A 15,234-nucleotide genomic window follows, 5' to 3' on the forward strand; every position below is an offset into this window, starting at 1 on the left:
AAAAGTCTAGAGAAAATAACTAAAAATGTGATTGACAAAACCTGCAAAAAAAGATGAACTGAAATAATGGAAGCTATTTAAAATCTACACTTGAACTCAATGTTTAATGTTATCTATTCAATCTTATTTTCAATATACCACATGAATTTTTACATTGTCCTTTACAAACTAGAAATATTAATTTTCAAGTCAGGCTATTTGCACTGACATTGACTTTCTTGATCAATGAATGGATGGCCCTTTAACATCTGTATTCAGATTCATGTTAATGCTATGTGCAAATTATTTAGTGCCAGATTTGTATACTAAGTTAATTTAACATACTAGTTTCCAATGGATGACATATAACCCTATCCTTACATGTTATTATGAGTTGATCGGGTTCTGCTGCTTCTTCTTATTGCCATGGACTAAGAGGAGAAACAGTAAAACTAATTTTACAGTATTTAGATTGTGTCATAACTAAAACCTCCAGATACCAAGGCAATAATTTTATAACATAACCAACAAAAACTGAAAGAATCCACTATAATATAATTCAAATAAGGCACAAACGTCAGTTTCTCATATTTAATACAACATTGGCTTCTCATTTAAAAAATTATGCAATACCTTAAACATTAAACATTTTAATTTGTGTTTTAAATATATGTTTTAACACTGACATTCATTCCCCAAGCATAGCAAGCTGATTGTTATAAAATGTAATTTAAATCAATTTTGAAAACCACTAAAAACAACATACAAAAGAATATCATAGATAAAACATAATAATTCTAACAAACAATATGCACCATAATACTTTTTCACAAACAAATAGGGTAATAAATTAACATGACAAAATATCAAATCATTAATTAGGTTTATTTATTGTATTGTCTGTATTATGTCCAGCAACACATAGCACATTAATATCATGGTGAGGAGTTCCAGTACTTAATGCTTAATATAAATTGTAGAAACCTTTGGGAAATTCAGTATTATAGCTTTTTATATTTTGAAAAAAATCTATATAAATATTCAGAAAAAAACTGCATTTGTGTGAAGAATATGGAAAAATTCATTGTGTTGCTTCAAAGTCACATTTTGTCACAATATGTGTTTTAAAATTTTCTTTTTTAAAAACTAAAAATCTTATATTTTATTTTGAATGTAATATTTAAAAGCATAAACGTATGAAAACTTGGAATTGATTATAGCAATCATATCACTTTGATCCACTACCGAATGAAAAGCAACATTTACTATGAACATTCTCTTTCTAACAATGATGTTATTCATCAGAGCATGGCTAGATTGATTGATCATGTGTTTGTGATTAGCACTTCTTTCAGCACACTTGACTAAATCATGGTGGCAGGTTTTAATGATAGCAGTACCTGAAGACAACAACATATCTACACAACAGCAGGAAAAAAAACACCTGGAAATTCCACATAGGTATAAGTGATTGTTGTGGATTCACTTTCTTGTTCATTCTATGAACTTGGTGTTGTTGGAAGCTCTTTAATAATCTACTAATCAGAGCAATATAAAGTCTGAGTGAAATGCTGTCCAAGAGGTTTGAATATTTTCGCAATGACATCATTTAATAATCACACATCTTATTGAAGCCACATATAAGCTTGATGGTCCGATTAAAAAAAACATGCTTTACCCACTGCATGAACCCTATATCTTCATCTCTATAAAACAAATAAACCCCAAGCATGAATCAAGTATTTCCCATGGTGTTAAAAAATAACCCCGAGCATGAACCAAATATGCTTTAAAAGCCCGTCTTTGCTCTTTTCCTTTTCTCTTTCAGTCCTTTTCTTTTACATAAGCTTTTATCACTTTAGCCATATTAGCTATATCAGGAGAAAAGATCTGACAACATCCTCCTATCCATGTAGCTCCTAAACCGATCCACTCTTCGATCTGTTCTGGTCTAAGTGGAGACGACTCTGCTCTTCCATGCCACCTTTAATAAATAAAAAAGTATAAATGTAGATCAAAGGGAAAATAATATAGAAACTAGAAAATATCAAGCCAGCAAGGGACCCGCTTCATCATTTTTGTGTTTGGAACAGAAAGAAATAACCAATACTCATGCAAACAAAGCAATGCATGTTCATTGGATATCCAATTTGATAAATTTTGATAAAAGGAATTGATTCAGGATATTTATGTTTTTTTTTATATGAATTTGTAATGTATTTTGACAATCATTTTAAAAATTCATTTCATTCTTTTCAATACAGAGATTCAATTTGGAACAGCACAATAATGTTACGTAACAAATTTCATTAAAATCCCAGGTAGAAATAGATGTTTTTTTTCAAAATTTGTGATATTTTCACAAAAACAATTTTCTCCCTCTAAATTCAAGAATAGCGATTTTTGACACAAGGAATTAAATTTGTCACCAAAACAACAAAATTCTTTAAAAATCCTAGAACAAAAATCACATTTTTTTTTTACAGCAATTAGTTTTCAACATTTTCACACATTTTCACAAACTGGATGGATACCTTCCTTTTATAGATATAAACACTGTGCATAAACTATTGAAATTGGTTGAGGCAATCTTGATTTATCATACAAAATAAGAGGTTTGAATTAACTGACAGACAGAGTGATTAAAAAACTATAACCCAGTGCAAACTAGTTTGCGTGGGCTTTAATAAAGATATAAAGATATGTAGAAATAACTTAGGTAAGATAAAAACTAAATATTGTTTGAAATAAAGTTAATAAGTAGAATCAAGGCCATATTAAATGGTGTGTCAAGGTCAATTGAACCCTGTTTAACAGACATGTATACCTTGCAATGATTCTTTATACTAAATAAATTGTCCTTTTAATATAAAATAACTGAAATCATCAAGTTATAAAGAGCAATGAGTACGCAAATTTTAAAGCTGTCATTGAACCATAAAAATTAGGAAAGGTACTCGTCAAATGACTTACAAAAATATCAGGCCGTGAGGCATCGGTATACTAGATATAGATTATTCAGCTCTACTACCTTCTAAAATACAAAGCTCTATAGAGAAAGCCAGGATTTCATCATGAATGTCTCACATTCTTCAACATTCATCTATGGTAAGACAAAAGAGAAATTGAACAAAGAAGGAATTAAATGATTTTAAATACCCTGGGAAAAAACAAAAGACATGCTTAAGATAAGTGTATAACAAGAATGTGTCCATAGTACAGGGATGCCCCACTTGCAATATCATTTTCTATGTTCAGTAGATGGCGACATTGGGGTAAAAACTCTTTATTTGGCATTGCCATTTGAAAGATCATATCATAGCAAACATGTCACACAGTGTTCTCCTCAGGACCTTTAGCATCATGGTAATGTGATGCTATATTTCTTGAATGTGATGCTATCTGACTTATAAGTTTTGTTATGAATGTGATGCAATAATTTTCAGAAACAAGTGTGTACTTAGTTTCAAGTGGATTGGACTTCAACTTCATCAAAAACTACCTTGACCAAAAGTGTTAACCTGAAGGGGGCCAGACGGACGCACAGACTTAAAAACCTAATGCCCCTAGGTGAGGCATAAAAAAGGTTATAAAACTAAAACATAAGTATTTTCCAGTGTATAATACCAAAAAACTTGGCTCTGAAACAATTCAAAGAAATAAATATGATTAAATATGTTTCATCAATAAGAATCAGTTGTTAAAAAATTATACCCTTTTTCTGTAGACCAATCTTCTCCACTGTTAGGTTTAATCATCACAGGTTTAGTTAAGTTTAAATGCTGTAGACTTTTCAATAAGGGGGAGATAAGTCTTGGATGAGTACAGTTAATACCAACAGCCACAACATTGTTGCAGGATACTACTTTCTTTACTGCATCTGAGAAAACTTCGCCACACCCTGTATGATTTTCATCCTAATAATTTTATGAAAAAAAGAAAAAGAAAATACATAAAACAATATGTAAGAACAGTAAGATAGTAATCAAATGCATACAGGCTAGATACATCTGTAAAAATTCCTCATGATGGAGGCAATATTTTTAACAATTCAGCTTTACATTTATGTTTCCAATAATTTTTATTGCTTTCACTGTGAACTCTGCTTGCAATAAAACTGTTACCTTATAAATACCTCCTTAAAACATCAAATAAGTACTAATAATCATTTCCCTTAAAACCGTTAGATCTTTGGCTTTTTCTCTTTAATATAATTTTTCCCCCATGTCATTATCATTTCTTTAACATATTAAGTATAATAGGACTAATACATGTGACCAAAACTGATAAAACAAGTAAAACTGTGAGCTACTGCTCACTGATGATACCCACGCCGAAATATTTCGGTAAACCAGAAGTTGTCGAGTGATGAATCTGAAAACGCATCACACGGTATAACTGACTTATATAAACCCTGAAACCAAATTTCAGAATTCCTTGTCAAGTAGTTCCTGAGAAAAATGCGAAATTTTCAACTTGGCTATTATGTGTAAAATGATACAAGTGTTTGGTAAACAGGAAGTTGTCGTGTGATGAATCTGAAAATGCATTACACAGTATAACTGACTTATATAAACCCTTAAACCAAATTTCAGAATTTCTTGTCAAGTAGTTCCTGAGATAAATGCGACAAAAATATTCATGGGACGGACGGACTGACTGACAGACTGACGGACTGATGGATTGATGGACTGACAGAAGGACAGACAGAGGTAAAACAGTATACCCCCTTTTTTTCAAAGCGGGGGTATAATAAAATATTTATCTTCACTTACTTTACATGTATATGATACCCAACACTTTATTCCTGGAAATTCTTCTGCTAATAAATCTACGACTGCTTTTCCCTCAATAGATGAAGGAATTGTTTCTATTGCAATATAATCCGGGTTGGCCTCAACTAATGCTTTTATTCTTTGTCTGTGGCAGTCTTTAATTTCCTGATTAAAAATAGTAATAAATAAAAACATATCAAATTAAAATGCTTTGCGTTCTTGACCTATACAGATTTATTATGCAATTATGCAATCTTAGCATTTTCAGATATACTTAATTTTTATGATAAATTCAGCCTAAAATTGTACATTCTTTTTTATAAAATAATTTTGTTTAAAATTTTCATACAAATTACATATACAATCAAATATTTTTTTCATTAGATTATTGTTATGTCAATTTATATGCCTTGAAAAAAGTTAAATAAGAAATTTCATTTCATACAATGGGAGACAACTCTTTTTGGATAAAGTAACTAATGTTTTTGTAGACCATAGTATATGGAAAGACTATTTGGGCACGCTTTAAATAATTAGTATATTGTAACCAATTGATTGTAACATCAAAATGACCAGCCAGTATAACTATAAAGTAATAAATAAATACAAGAACCCTTTTTGAACAAGCTCACCTACCTAAAGTAATCCACATGATTTATACAATATATTTTTACAAGTCTAACTTCTGCAAAAATTAATCATTATGTCCCCAATTCATTAATTTTATTAACAGCAATATATCAAAAATTTAAAAAGAAGTGATTGAACAGATCATCAGTTATTGATAGGTAACCACATGAAGTAACATTTTCCAAAGGACTATACCGGTAATTCTGGAACAGCATAAGAAAAAAGACTTCATCATGAAAAATGTGAAACAATTTAAACAAGAAAACTTACAGCCTAATTTATATCAAAACAATTAACCATAAACAAATATGACAGACATGACAGACATGAACCAATGAAAACTACAGAACTGCTGGCAGCTGATTTGGGACAGGAATATAAAGAATGCATAAATGCAAGTTTATTTTGCCAACTTCCAATTATATTGAAATAGGTGACTTGCAGATAAGTTGGTGCACAATATCTTAAATCAATCTGCAATGTACCTGAACTGACATTTTGTCAATATAAGTCCCTGTATATTCTGATCCATCATGTAGTATAGCACCATAAGCTCCAACTGATCCAGCTACCTTTGCTGTGTAACCTTAAATTAATAATACTGTATTTAGCTATTAAGTGAAAGATCACCATAATACAAATAAAAAAATTAAAATATGGCAACATTAGCCAATGCATTTTTAGTCAATTTGTGATCATTGTGCATTGTTGTGTACATGATAAATATTATATGTACCAATTTCATTTCATTTAGATATGCATTTTTGTGTGGAAGCTATTGTTGCTTTTGAATCAAACTCAATTTTTCTTGTATGCTTTTATAGGTTGTATTTATAATATCGTGCTGGTTTAGTTCTATTCCACTTTATTGTTGTATACTAAGGTGCACTTTTGTTTAAAACTTTTATAACATAAGGGAATGTACATGTGGAACAGATACAGATAAGTAACAATATTTTTTAATACAAATATGATGACAATCTGACCATAGGTTTATCAGATTGTATTTGTTTGGTTTTTGCATGATAGAAATAAGTGTTACTATGTTTCACCAGCAAACCAGAAGATAACTTAAAAACATTACGTTTATGGTAGTTTTCTAGTGGCGCCACACCTCACCCACAAATATTTTTGCTGAAATATTTTAAATATACCATACTCTTTACTATTCAATAAAAAATTTCAATGGGCGATGGGTGGTGCCATATATGATTCAAATTGATCGGCATTGGAAACCCTGCATGTGAAATCATGTTATAAGGTAAAAAAAGATAATGAATTTCTGTAAAAAATAGAACTTAAATGAAATCTATACATATTTCAGACTTATATACTTATAATATATGATCCACCAACTCCACACTTTAGAACCTGATGGTCTTAACGGAAAAGACGAGAAAAGATACAGGAAAGATAAAGAATAATTTAATAAAAAGCATCGTCCTTTTTATCCCGTAATATTGGCCAATGGACGTTGCTAACTTCAACTACCAATTATGTATTTTCAAGGCAGCTAAACCAAAGTGCAACATATAACTTGAGCTGCAAAATTTTCTTATTTTCTACATCTGATTTCACTTGGAAAGATGCACGCTTGATAAAGCTAGTTGGTCTAGCGAAATATTGCATTTATTTTCATCATTTTGTAAATATTTTAAACATTCTTATATTTACATACTTAATAGTGTGTTAAAATTACATTGTTAGGCAATCTATAATTTTATTTGTGTAGTTGAATTAATCTCTGTACTGATTAATCCACACTCCCATAGATTTGTATGTCATGTGCAGCTATTTATAGGCTCTTATAATATATGAAGCAGATATACATTTTTTTTTTTTATTATACCTCCAAAAATAATACATTTAGCAAATCATACACAGCAAATTTACTTGAAAATTATAAATGTTGCTATGCCTTTCAGATTATTTTGATACTTGTATGTAATTTACAAATATTTTCAAATTTCCAAACCTCACCAGGAACTTTGCTAACTTCTTCAACTGCTTGTTGTGCAAGTTGAACACTCTTCTTAATCAAACTGTATGCCTGTTCTTCTGTTACCCCTGCATGTTTTACAAACCCTTCTATTGATGCTTGATAAGACCCAGTCAGTATTATCTCTGAACCAGCTTCTATAAAGCTGAAATAATACGAAAAGTATGAAGCCCTAGAATCAGCTACTACAACAAAATTGATATACTTAACAATTTCTTTTTTCTTCATATAAATTGTACCACACAAAACCTCAGTAAAACTGTAATGTTTTTTTTACAATTCTTTTTGTTGCCTTCATGTCAAATATAATCTGATTTTTGGTAAGCTGTGTTTTGAAATGCTGAGTTTATCATTTAAATGTTTTGCTACAGTAATCCTATGGTTTTAAGCTATCTAATACCTTGCAAAGAGTATCTAAAGAAAAGGTGAGTGTATTAATGTGGTCTTGATCTTGTTAACATGCTGAAAGACTTTGAGCAACTTTATAGGATGAACTTCAATTAAAATTTCTTCCTTTGATATATTGTCAATTTCTTAGAACTAAATGATTTTTCCAACAGGTACTCCAGAATTCAATATCAAAAACTTTTTCAAATAGATTTCTTGAGTTGATAGAAGAAAAAAAAGGACAAACAGTTTGACAAATGAACTTTGTAAGAGTAGGTCAAGAGACAACAGCTGCCTATTTAAAATAGATTTATTTATTCTTACTTTTTATGGCACTGTACAAATGATGCTGGGTTAGTTTGAAGAAGTCTGGCTGACCAAAGTGGATCTTTCTGTAAAGTGAAGTACCCTTTAATGAAGTTTTAAATAGACATTATAAACACTGTAGAATGAAGCAAACATGAAACCATATGAATCAAACCCTGTCACGTTTTTTGTTCTTATTGTGATATATAATATATACCCTTATTGAAAGATGATTTAAATACACAGCTCTTTTCAGGAATATTCCTCCTCATTTAAACTTTTCCCCCAAACTTGGGAAGCCAAGTACATTTTTGTACATATATAATTTTGACATTACTTAAAAACACTGCCTGATGAAGTGATAACTTTGCCCTAAATACTGCTATATAATCAATATTCTAATGCAACAACGTTTGTAAATACAGTTATACATGAATAATCAAAAATCTATCATTATTGCTAAGATTCCTATAAGCATTGCGGAATTACTAAATGTAAATAGCAACAACCTATCGTAAAAATATATGGAAATTTAACCTCAATTAATTGGTTTCCCAATCTTGCAAGTTCCATAGACGTTCCACCATCAAGTATCTTTATTTTGGACATGCTTGCCTCTGTCTGTTTGTATCGATTGAGTTATGTTTTACTTTCAGTTTCACTTTACAAATATCAAAAGATTTCCGAATGAACTTTCGGTATCTCTCGTGAAATATGTCGAGGATTGTCGACAGGGTTATTTATAGCCTTCCATTTAAATAGTCCTAATGGACTGAAAAAATGTGATGTAGGGATTAAGGGGACATTTGGGGGTTGGAAAGAGGGCTAGTCACTTTTTAATACTTCAGATGTGTGTTGTGTGTGTGTGTGTTTTCTTCTCTTTTCTTCTACTAACGCCCATATACTACCCAACTTTATACACAATAACTACATATAAACACTAATGAGGGGGAATAGGACCTTTATCGGGACTCCGGGATCGGGTGTTTTTAAGCTCGGGATTTCGGGATTGACCCTTTCGGGATTCGGGAATCCTTTTTTTCGGATTTCGGGATGTCGGGATTTGCTTTAAATTCGGGACCTCGGGATTTCGTTTTTTCAAGTCCGGGATTTCGGGATCAAGACCCCTCCTATCCCCCCTCACTAATGAAAACCAAACTAAAGTTCAAATTGAATATCATACCCACCAAGGATTTGTCCTTGTACCCACACGACAGTGCCATGTGCTGAATAATTAATAATTAATAAGCATAAAATAAACATAAAATGCAGATAAACTAACATTCATGCAATAGCTATTATAAAAGCACTAAAAGTAATTCAAGCATCTAGATCACAAAATAAAAAAATATGCCTAAAAAATTAAAAGCCACTGAGTATACAATATAAATAAATAAACTGATCTACAGCACACTGAGATCTGCAGGAGGAACACTGACACGAAAATAGTGCCCTTCCAATTACCAACCAAACTTTTAAACTGACCCAAATTATGACATTTCTTCCCTCATTTTATTTGGCAGTTCGTTACAGAGTTTGGCTCCTGCATATTTGAAAAGTGTAACCCATGGGTAGTTGACCTTGATTTACCGTCCTGGGAACATCTGCTATGTTGTTCAGTATTTGTTAAAGAGTAATTACTTTTTTTTAATTTCAATATTAAGTTCATGTCGGCGTTTTGCATTTGCGCCGATCTGCATATCATTTGCGCCGATTTTTTCTTTCATTTGCGCCGATTTTTGTTTTCATTTGCGCCGATTTTTTACAGGTAAATTACAGGTGAATAGATATAAGAAGATGTGGTATGAGTGCAAATGAGACAACTCACCATCCAAGTCATGTTATTTTTAATTTATCATTATAGACCTCTTCTGTCATCCAGTTGCACACTATATTCACATACTTTAAAATCAAGAAGTAAAAACGTTAGATAAAAGCACTCTGGTTTATACTAAAATGACGAATTGAAAATCTATTTACAGCATTCAAATCCATAAAAACGGAATACATTAAAATCATAAATCTGTTCTTGCTGAGTATTTATAGGCAATATATATCTAATATATTCCTTTCTTGTGATTTCGTCTCTTCTATATTTGTTGTAGGCCTAATTGTCAATAACGAAATCCATCTTTTCTTTGTCTTGCTATTAACGTACTTATCGTCGCTGTTATGCAAAAACCTCGTATCTCAATTTTTTGCGGAAATCTTTTTATCGATTATTAAGAATTAAATATGTATGTTCCACTGAATGCGAAAATATCTGATCTTCTAACCAATCATTAACCCGAATTCTGACAAGTGACGAAAAAGTGTAGTCGGATTGGTGAGACATTTTGTTGTGCGAAAATATCATATCTCAAAAGAAAAAAAAGATGGCACTAGCAGCTGAGATTATAACAGGTACAGTTTTGTCAATTTTTTGTCTAATATATTATGTATAGCTTAGAAATAATGAAAAGCTTTGAAAATACAATATAGGTGCAGAAATTTTTGCTCGCCTTGGTAATTGATTGGTTAGAAGATACGATATTTTTGCATACATTGGAACATAAACATTTAATTCTAAATAATCGATAAAAAAAATCAGTTTTTATTGCCTGGTGTAAAATTATGAAAACCTTAGATACGAGGTTTTTGCATAACAGCGACGTAATATGTGTATGGCCGTCGATGGTTAAAAAAATTGACTCCTCGGCTCGTTGCAGTGTGCAATATGTCCATCAATTACAGCAAAGTTCAGAACAATATGAATCAAAATTAACTAAAACCTTTGTTTATAAACAGATTTTACCAATACACCTGCACGGTATAGAACATGTACAAGTATTAACTTACCTGTAAATCCAATTAGGAGCAAATATAAAATCGGCGCAAATGAAAAAAAGAAATCGGCGCAAATGAAAGAATGAAAATTTTAAAAATCGGCGCAAATGTCATACGTTCATGTAGATATAATGGTCATTGTTTATTAATAATTTTATATACCTCTATCATTCTAATTCTTCTGATTTCTAAACTTGGTAATTTTGATTTAATTAACAGTTGTTGATAAGTACTACAATAGTCTTCATATATAAATCTTAGGGCACGCTCCTGTATTTCCTCTATTTTTCTGGTATTACAATCACCACAGAAGTGCCATATTACAGGACAATAATTAAAATTTGACATGATACATGAATAGTATAATATAGTAAGTCTACCTAAATTTGTTAAATGTTTAACAATACGGTTAAGAAAATGTGCCTTTTTTATGTTTGTATGTTAAAAGTCATATGAAACGAGTGACTTGTATGTTAAAAATATGGGCATCAAACTTAAGTTGATAGTCAATTGTTACACCAAGTAATTTCACTTCTTTTTCACAATATATAATATTACCATCTAAATTAAATGAAATTTTTTTATTTTAATTTTTCTTGCCTATGGCTATTGCCTGAAACTTGTCAGGGTTGCCCTTCATATGATTTAGACTGAACCAATTTATTAGCTTAAGCTTTCTTTTTCTAAAATATTTACCACAGTGTCTATATCAGAGTGTGAATATGACAAAGTATTGTCATCTGCATAATTATATGTAACAATGAACTGCTTGATACAAAATGAAAAAATGTCATTCAAGAAAATCATGATTAAAAAGTACAGGTCCTAATATAGAGTCTTGCAGCACACCTTTATATATATCTTTCCAGGTACTTATATCTATACCAACTTTTACGTTTTACACATTGTTTCCTTTTACTAAAATAGCTGTCTATCAAGCTTATAGCTGTTTCAGATAGTCCATATGCCTTAAGTTTTAAAATTAATAAATTATGAGGAAGGCAATCAAAGGCTTAATGAGATGACTACTAGTACTTATGTCAAATTCTAGGTTTAAGTCTAAAAATGGAGCAGAGGATCATGTAAAGGTTCCGATCTTATTAGATTGAAAGACGGGGAAGTGCTAAATCTCAAATTATAATGACTAGTCTGTAGAGAAAATGTATTTATTGTGGATTAATTCTGATGTTCAACAAGGAAATAAATACAAGAGGGTACATTATTAATATTAGTGAGTCTATGTCACCTATCCCATCATCGTGCTTGATGCAGAGAAGCTGGATCTATATGTTGCCTTCATCAATCAGATATTAAAATATGAACATTCTAGACATTTTAAGTAGACATATTAGACAAATTAGTTTTTAGTTATGAATCAATTAAGTAATTAGAGGTAGGACAAAGTGAGTTAATCATTGAGTAAATGCAGTTTCTCCTAAGAAGATGTGCATGAAAAAAAAATAAAAAAAATAACAAACATTTTTCATCATAAATTTTATTTGAAGTGCACCTGAGACTTTCTATGTTTTATCGAGAACTACCATGATATCTACCTTGTTCAAATATAACTTTTATATAGAAGGAAGTACGTAATCGAGTATAATTCCTCCTCCGCTTAGGGGATCGCAACAAAATAAGATATTTTTAAGTCTTGAAAGAGCAATGGCTACAGAGCTTTCCATCAGAACAGTTGTGCATTTGGAATCTCACTGATCCTCATAGTATACTGATACAGAATTGTTTTGTATAAAAATTTATTAAAGCTGTAATTACTTAATATACTAAGTAATTAATTCCACTATTTTCGAAGGCCTTATTTGAACAATTTATTATCAGGTTTTTAATTGTACCAATTTAAGTGTGCTGGTAAGAAGAATAAACAATTTAGTAGTGGAACAATGGCTTGAAAACGAAATAAATTTATATTTGTAAGGTGTTTTGTGTAGCTTCGGAAGCCAGTACATAGTTGGGACTTTCATTGTATTTGGCTCTGCTTGTAAAGCGGTAGCTAAAAGTTTATGTTTGTTACAGATGTCGTTTTCTGAAAATGGAGTCAGTTGGAATGTTGGTGAATTGGTGATTTCTTTTTTCAGAACCTCAATGTAAAATTTACGTCAAACAATAATAATATTATTAGCAGCTTTATCGGCCGGGACAAAAACAAATTTCTTGGCTAGTTCTTTTAGTTTATGTTTGATACGAGAAATAGGTTTTTTGTGGTTATTGTTAATAGCAAAATGTTCTTTAAAATGTTGAATACGTATATCAACTATCTTCATTACTGAATTAAAAAAAGAGTCCAAAGATTTTTTGTCAGCTTTTTCCCGTTTTATCCATTTCATACAGTAAGTATGGAGTGAGTCGTGGATGATATTACGACACTCATTCCAATTAATAATTGACGGGGACGATATTTAGGTCCTTTACTGAGGAATGATTTTAACTCTCGGTCTTGAACGATGTTAAGATCTCCTGTTATAACATGGGAAATGGGTCCATAAATATATTCGGAGGTACTACAATTACATGAAGTAGGTGTATTTTCACTGATATTAACATCTTTACACCGTTGACTATAATTAAACACAAATTTCCGGGTAGATTTCTTGTAAATATAACAAATAAGAGGTATCTCAGTATTGTCAAAATATCCAGGAATTTGTTCTTTAACAGAATGGTCGTTAAATATACCGGCAATATTTACAAAATCAAAACCTTTATTGACATACTTTATTTTAATAAAATGTCTTTTATGATCTTCAGGGCGATCAATTTTGGGAAATAGTTTAGAATAACAATATGCCATAATAATTTGAACAATTTCATACTTAGGACTGCTATATGAAATTGTGTTGCAATCCTCCAAAATTTTATTTAACTTATTAATGAACAGAGTTTCGTTAACAGATAATGTCTTCCGTTGTTTTTTGAAATAGAAATTAGGTCCGAAATATTAGTATGATTAATCCGAAATTTTCTTTGATTGCGATTTGTTCTACGGCCGTGAGAACGGTTTTTACGAACAGTTTTAGAAACTATATCCAAAATGTTAACGGAATCGGTTCTAGATATATTACCAATTCCAATGATATTATCATTAAGACTGTTTGTAATTTTTTAATCCAATTTATTTCAATTGTTTTCCGTGATCGTATAAACTTTGAATGAGATTCACAGGGCTGCTTATTTACTACTTCTAAAGGTTGAACGGCTAAATATTTAAAAGGATGGCTGTGCTTCTTAAGGTGTTGGTAAATGATACTTTTGAATTTATTGGGTCTTTTAAAACGATACAGATGTTCTTGAGTGCGTTTAGATAAATATCGTCCAGTTTCTCCTACGTACTGAATACCACATCCCGGTTTGTTTCATGTGAGTAAATAAATAATACTATTTGTTTTTCAAGTTATATCAGTTTCAAAATTCAACGAAAATGTGCGACCATTAAACGTGGACCTTGTATACCGTATTGTTGGTGGAAAGACGGGGACATGTAAGTCATTTTTTGGCATGACACTTATCGATAGAAAGGTAACCACGATTTTTATTGTTAAAAATGTTAGCGATGGTAGTATTTTTAGATAACCGATTTTGAATATTAACTGCCTTTAATATTAAGTCTTTTTTTTTAGCGGTAATATTGGCGCAAATGAAAGGTTTCAGAATTGGAGCAAATAAAATCATGGTTTGTGACGCAAATGAAAGATTTTTTTGACGCAGAAGCAAAGCACCGTGCCAGATACATATTTTTGTTTAATTCTTTTTAAAACGATGAAGGTTTATTTGATTGAAATCTCAACGTGAGTTGTCCCATTAAAAGCTAAAATCAAAAGAACGTTAAAATCATAATGATAGTCACAGGTTTTAGTCAGAAGTTTACTCTAAATAATATGTAACACATCAGTACTCAATAGTTATAAAATCCACTTGAATCGGTTGACAGCGATTTTGGTGCTCATGCCACCTCAATGTTACTGGAGAGAGATTGATTTTTCTGAATTTATTAGAGGCTAAAACGGTCACTGTAAGCTGATACTTTAAGTCAATTATAGAATGTCCCAGCCTCTGTCACTTGTTCACCGGTATACTTTAATGATTCTTTAATAGAATATATGTTAGGTAGGTAGTTTTGTGTCTGTGAACCAGCTGTAAGTATACCAAGGGACTTCCTCTACTAACTATAGCGGAAAGTCCCTGGTATACCTTTCTGATTAATAACAATGCTTGACGATTGTTTGATAAACGTGAGTTATATCTTTCAAAAATGTTGGGAAACCGTGATCGTGACGACAATACAGCTGACTCACTTTTACCTACATTGTAGATAAAACT

General features: G+C 31.1%; 1 protein-coding gene across 1 annotated transcript; it reads right to left on the minus strand.

Annotated features, from left to right (window-relative positions):
* Positions 1–556: 556 nt before the first annotated feature.
* On the minus strand, positions 557–8,763 carry LOC139514512 (uncharacterized). Its single transcript, XM_071303868.1, has 7 exons — positions 8,614–8,763; positions 8,095–8,162; positions 7,365–7,528; positions 5,870–5,970; positions 4,755–4,919; positions 3,694–3,896; positions 557–1,963 (listed from the first exon to the last, which is right to left on the minus strand). The coding sequence occupies exons 1-7, from the start codon at positions 8,683–8,685 to the stop codon at positions 1,804–1,806; spliced, it is 933 nt and encodes a 310-aa protein (XP_071159969.1). The 5' UTR covers positions 8,686–8,763; the 3' UTR covers positions 557–1,803.
* Positions 8,764–15,234: the final 6,471 nt, after the last annotated feature.

This window comes from Mytilus edulis, chromosome 3 (genome assembly GCF_963676685.1).
Source record: "Mytilus edulis chromosome 3, xbMytEdul2.2, whole genome shotgun sequence".
NCBI classification, from domain to species: domain Eukaryota; kingdom Metazoa; phylum Mollusca; class Bivalvia; order Mytilida; family Mytilidae; genus Mytilus; species Mytilus edulis.

Bases quoted from the DNA above. Each gene is read 5' to 3' on its own strand.
- LOC139514512 (XM_071303868.1), bottom strand. From the start codon at position 8,685: ATGTCCAAAATAAAGATACTTGATGGTGGAACGTCTATGGAACTTGCA. The intron at 7,529-8,094 runs GTAAGAATAAAT...GTATTATTTCAG, and splicing joins TTTGTACAGTGCCATAAAAA to CTTTATAGAAGCTGGTTCAG. The intron at 4,920-5,869 runs GTACATTGCAGA...ATTTTTAATCAG, and splicing joins TTGACAAAATGTCAGTTCAG to GAAATTAAAGACTGCCACAG.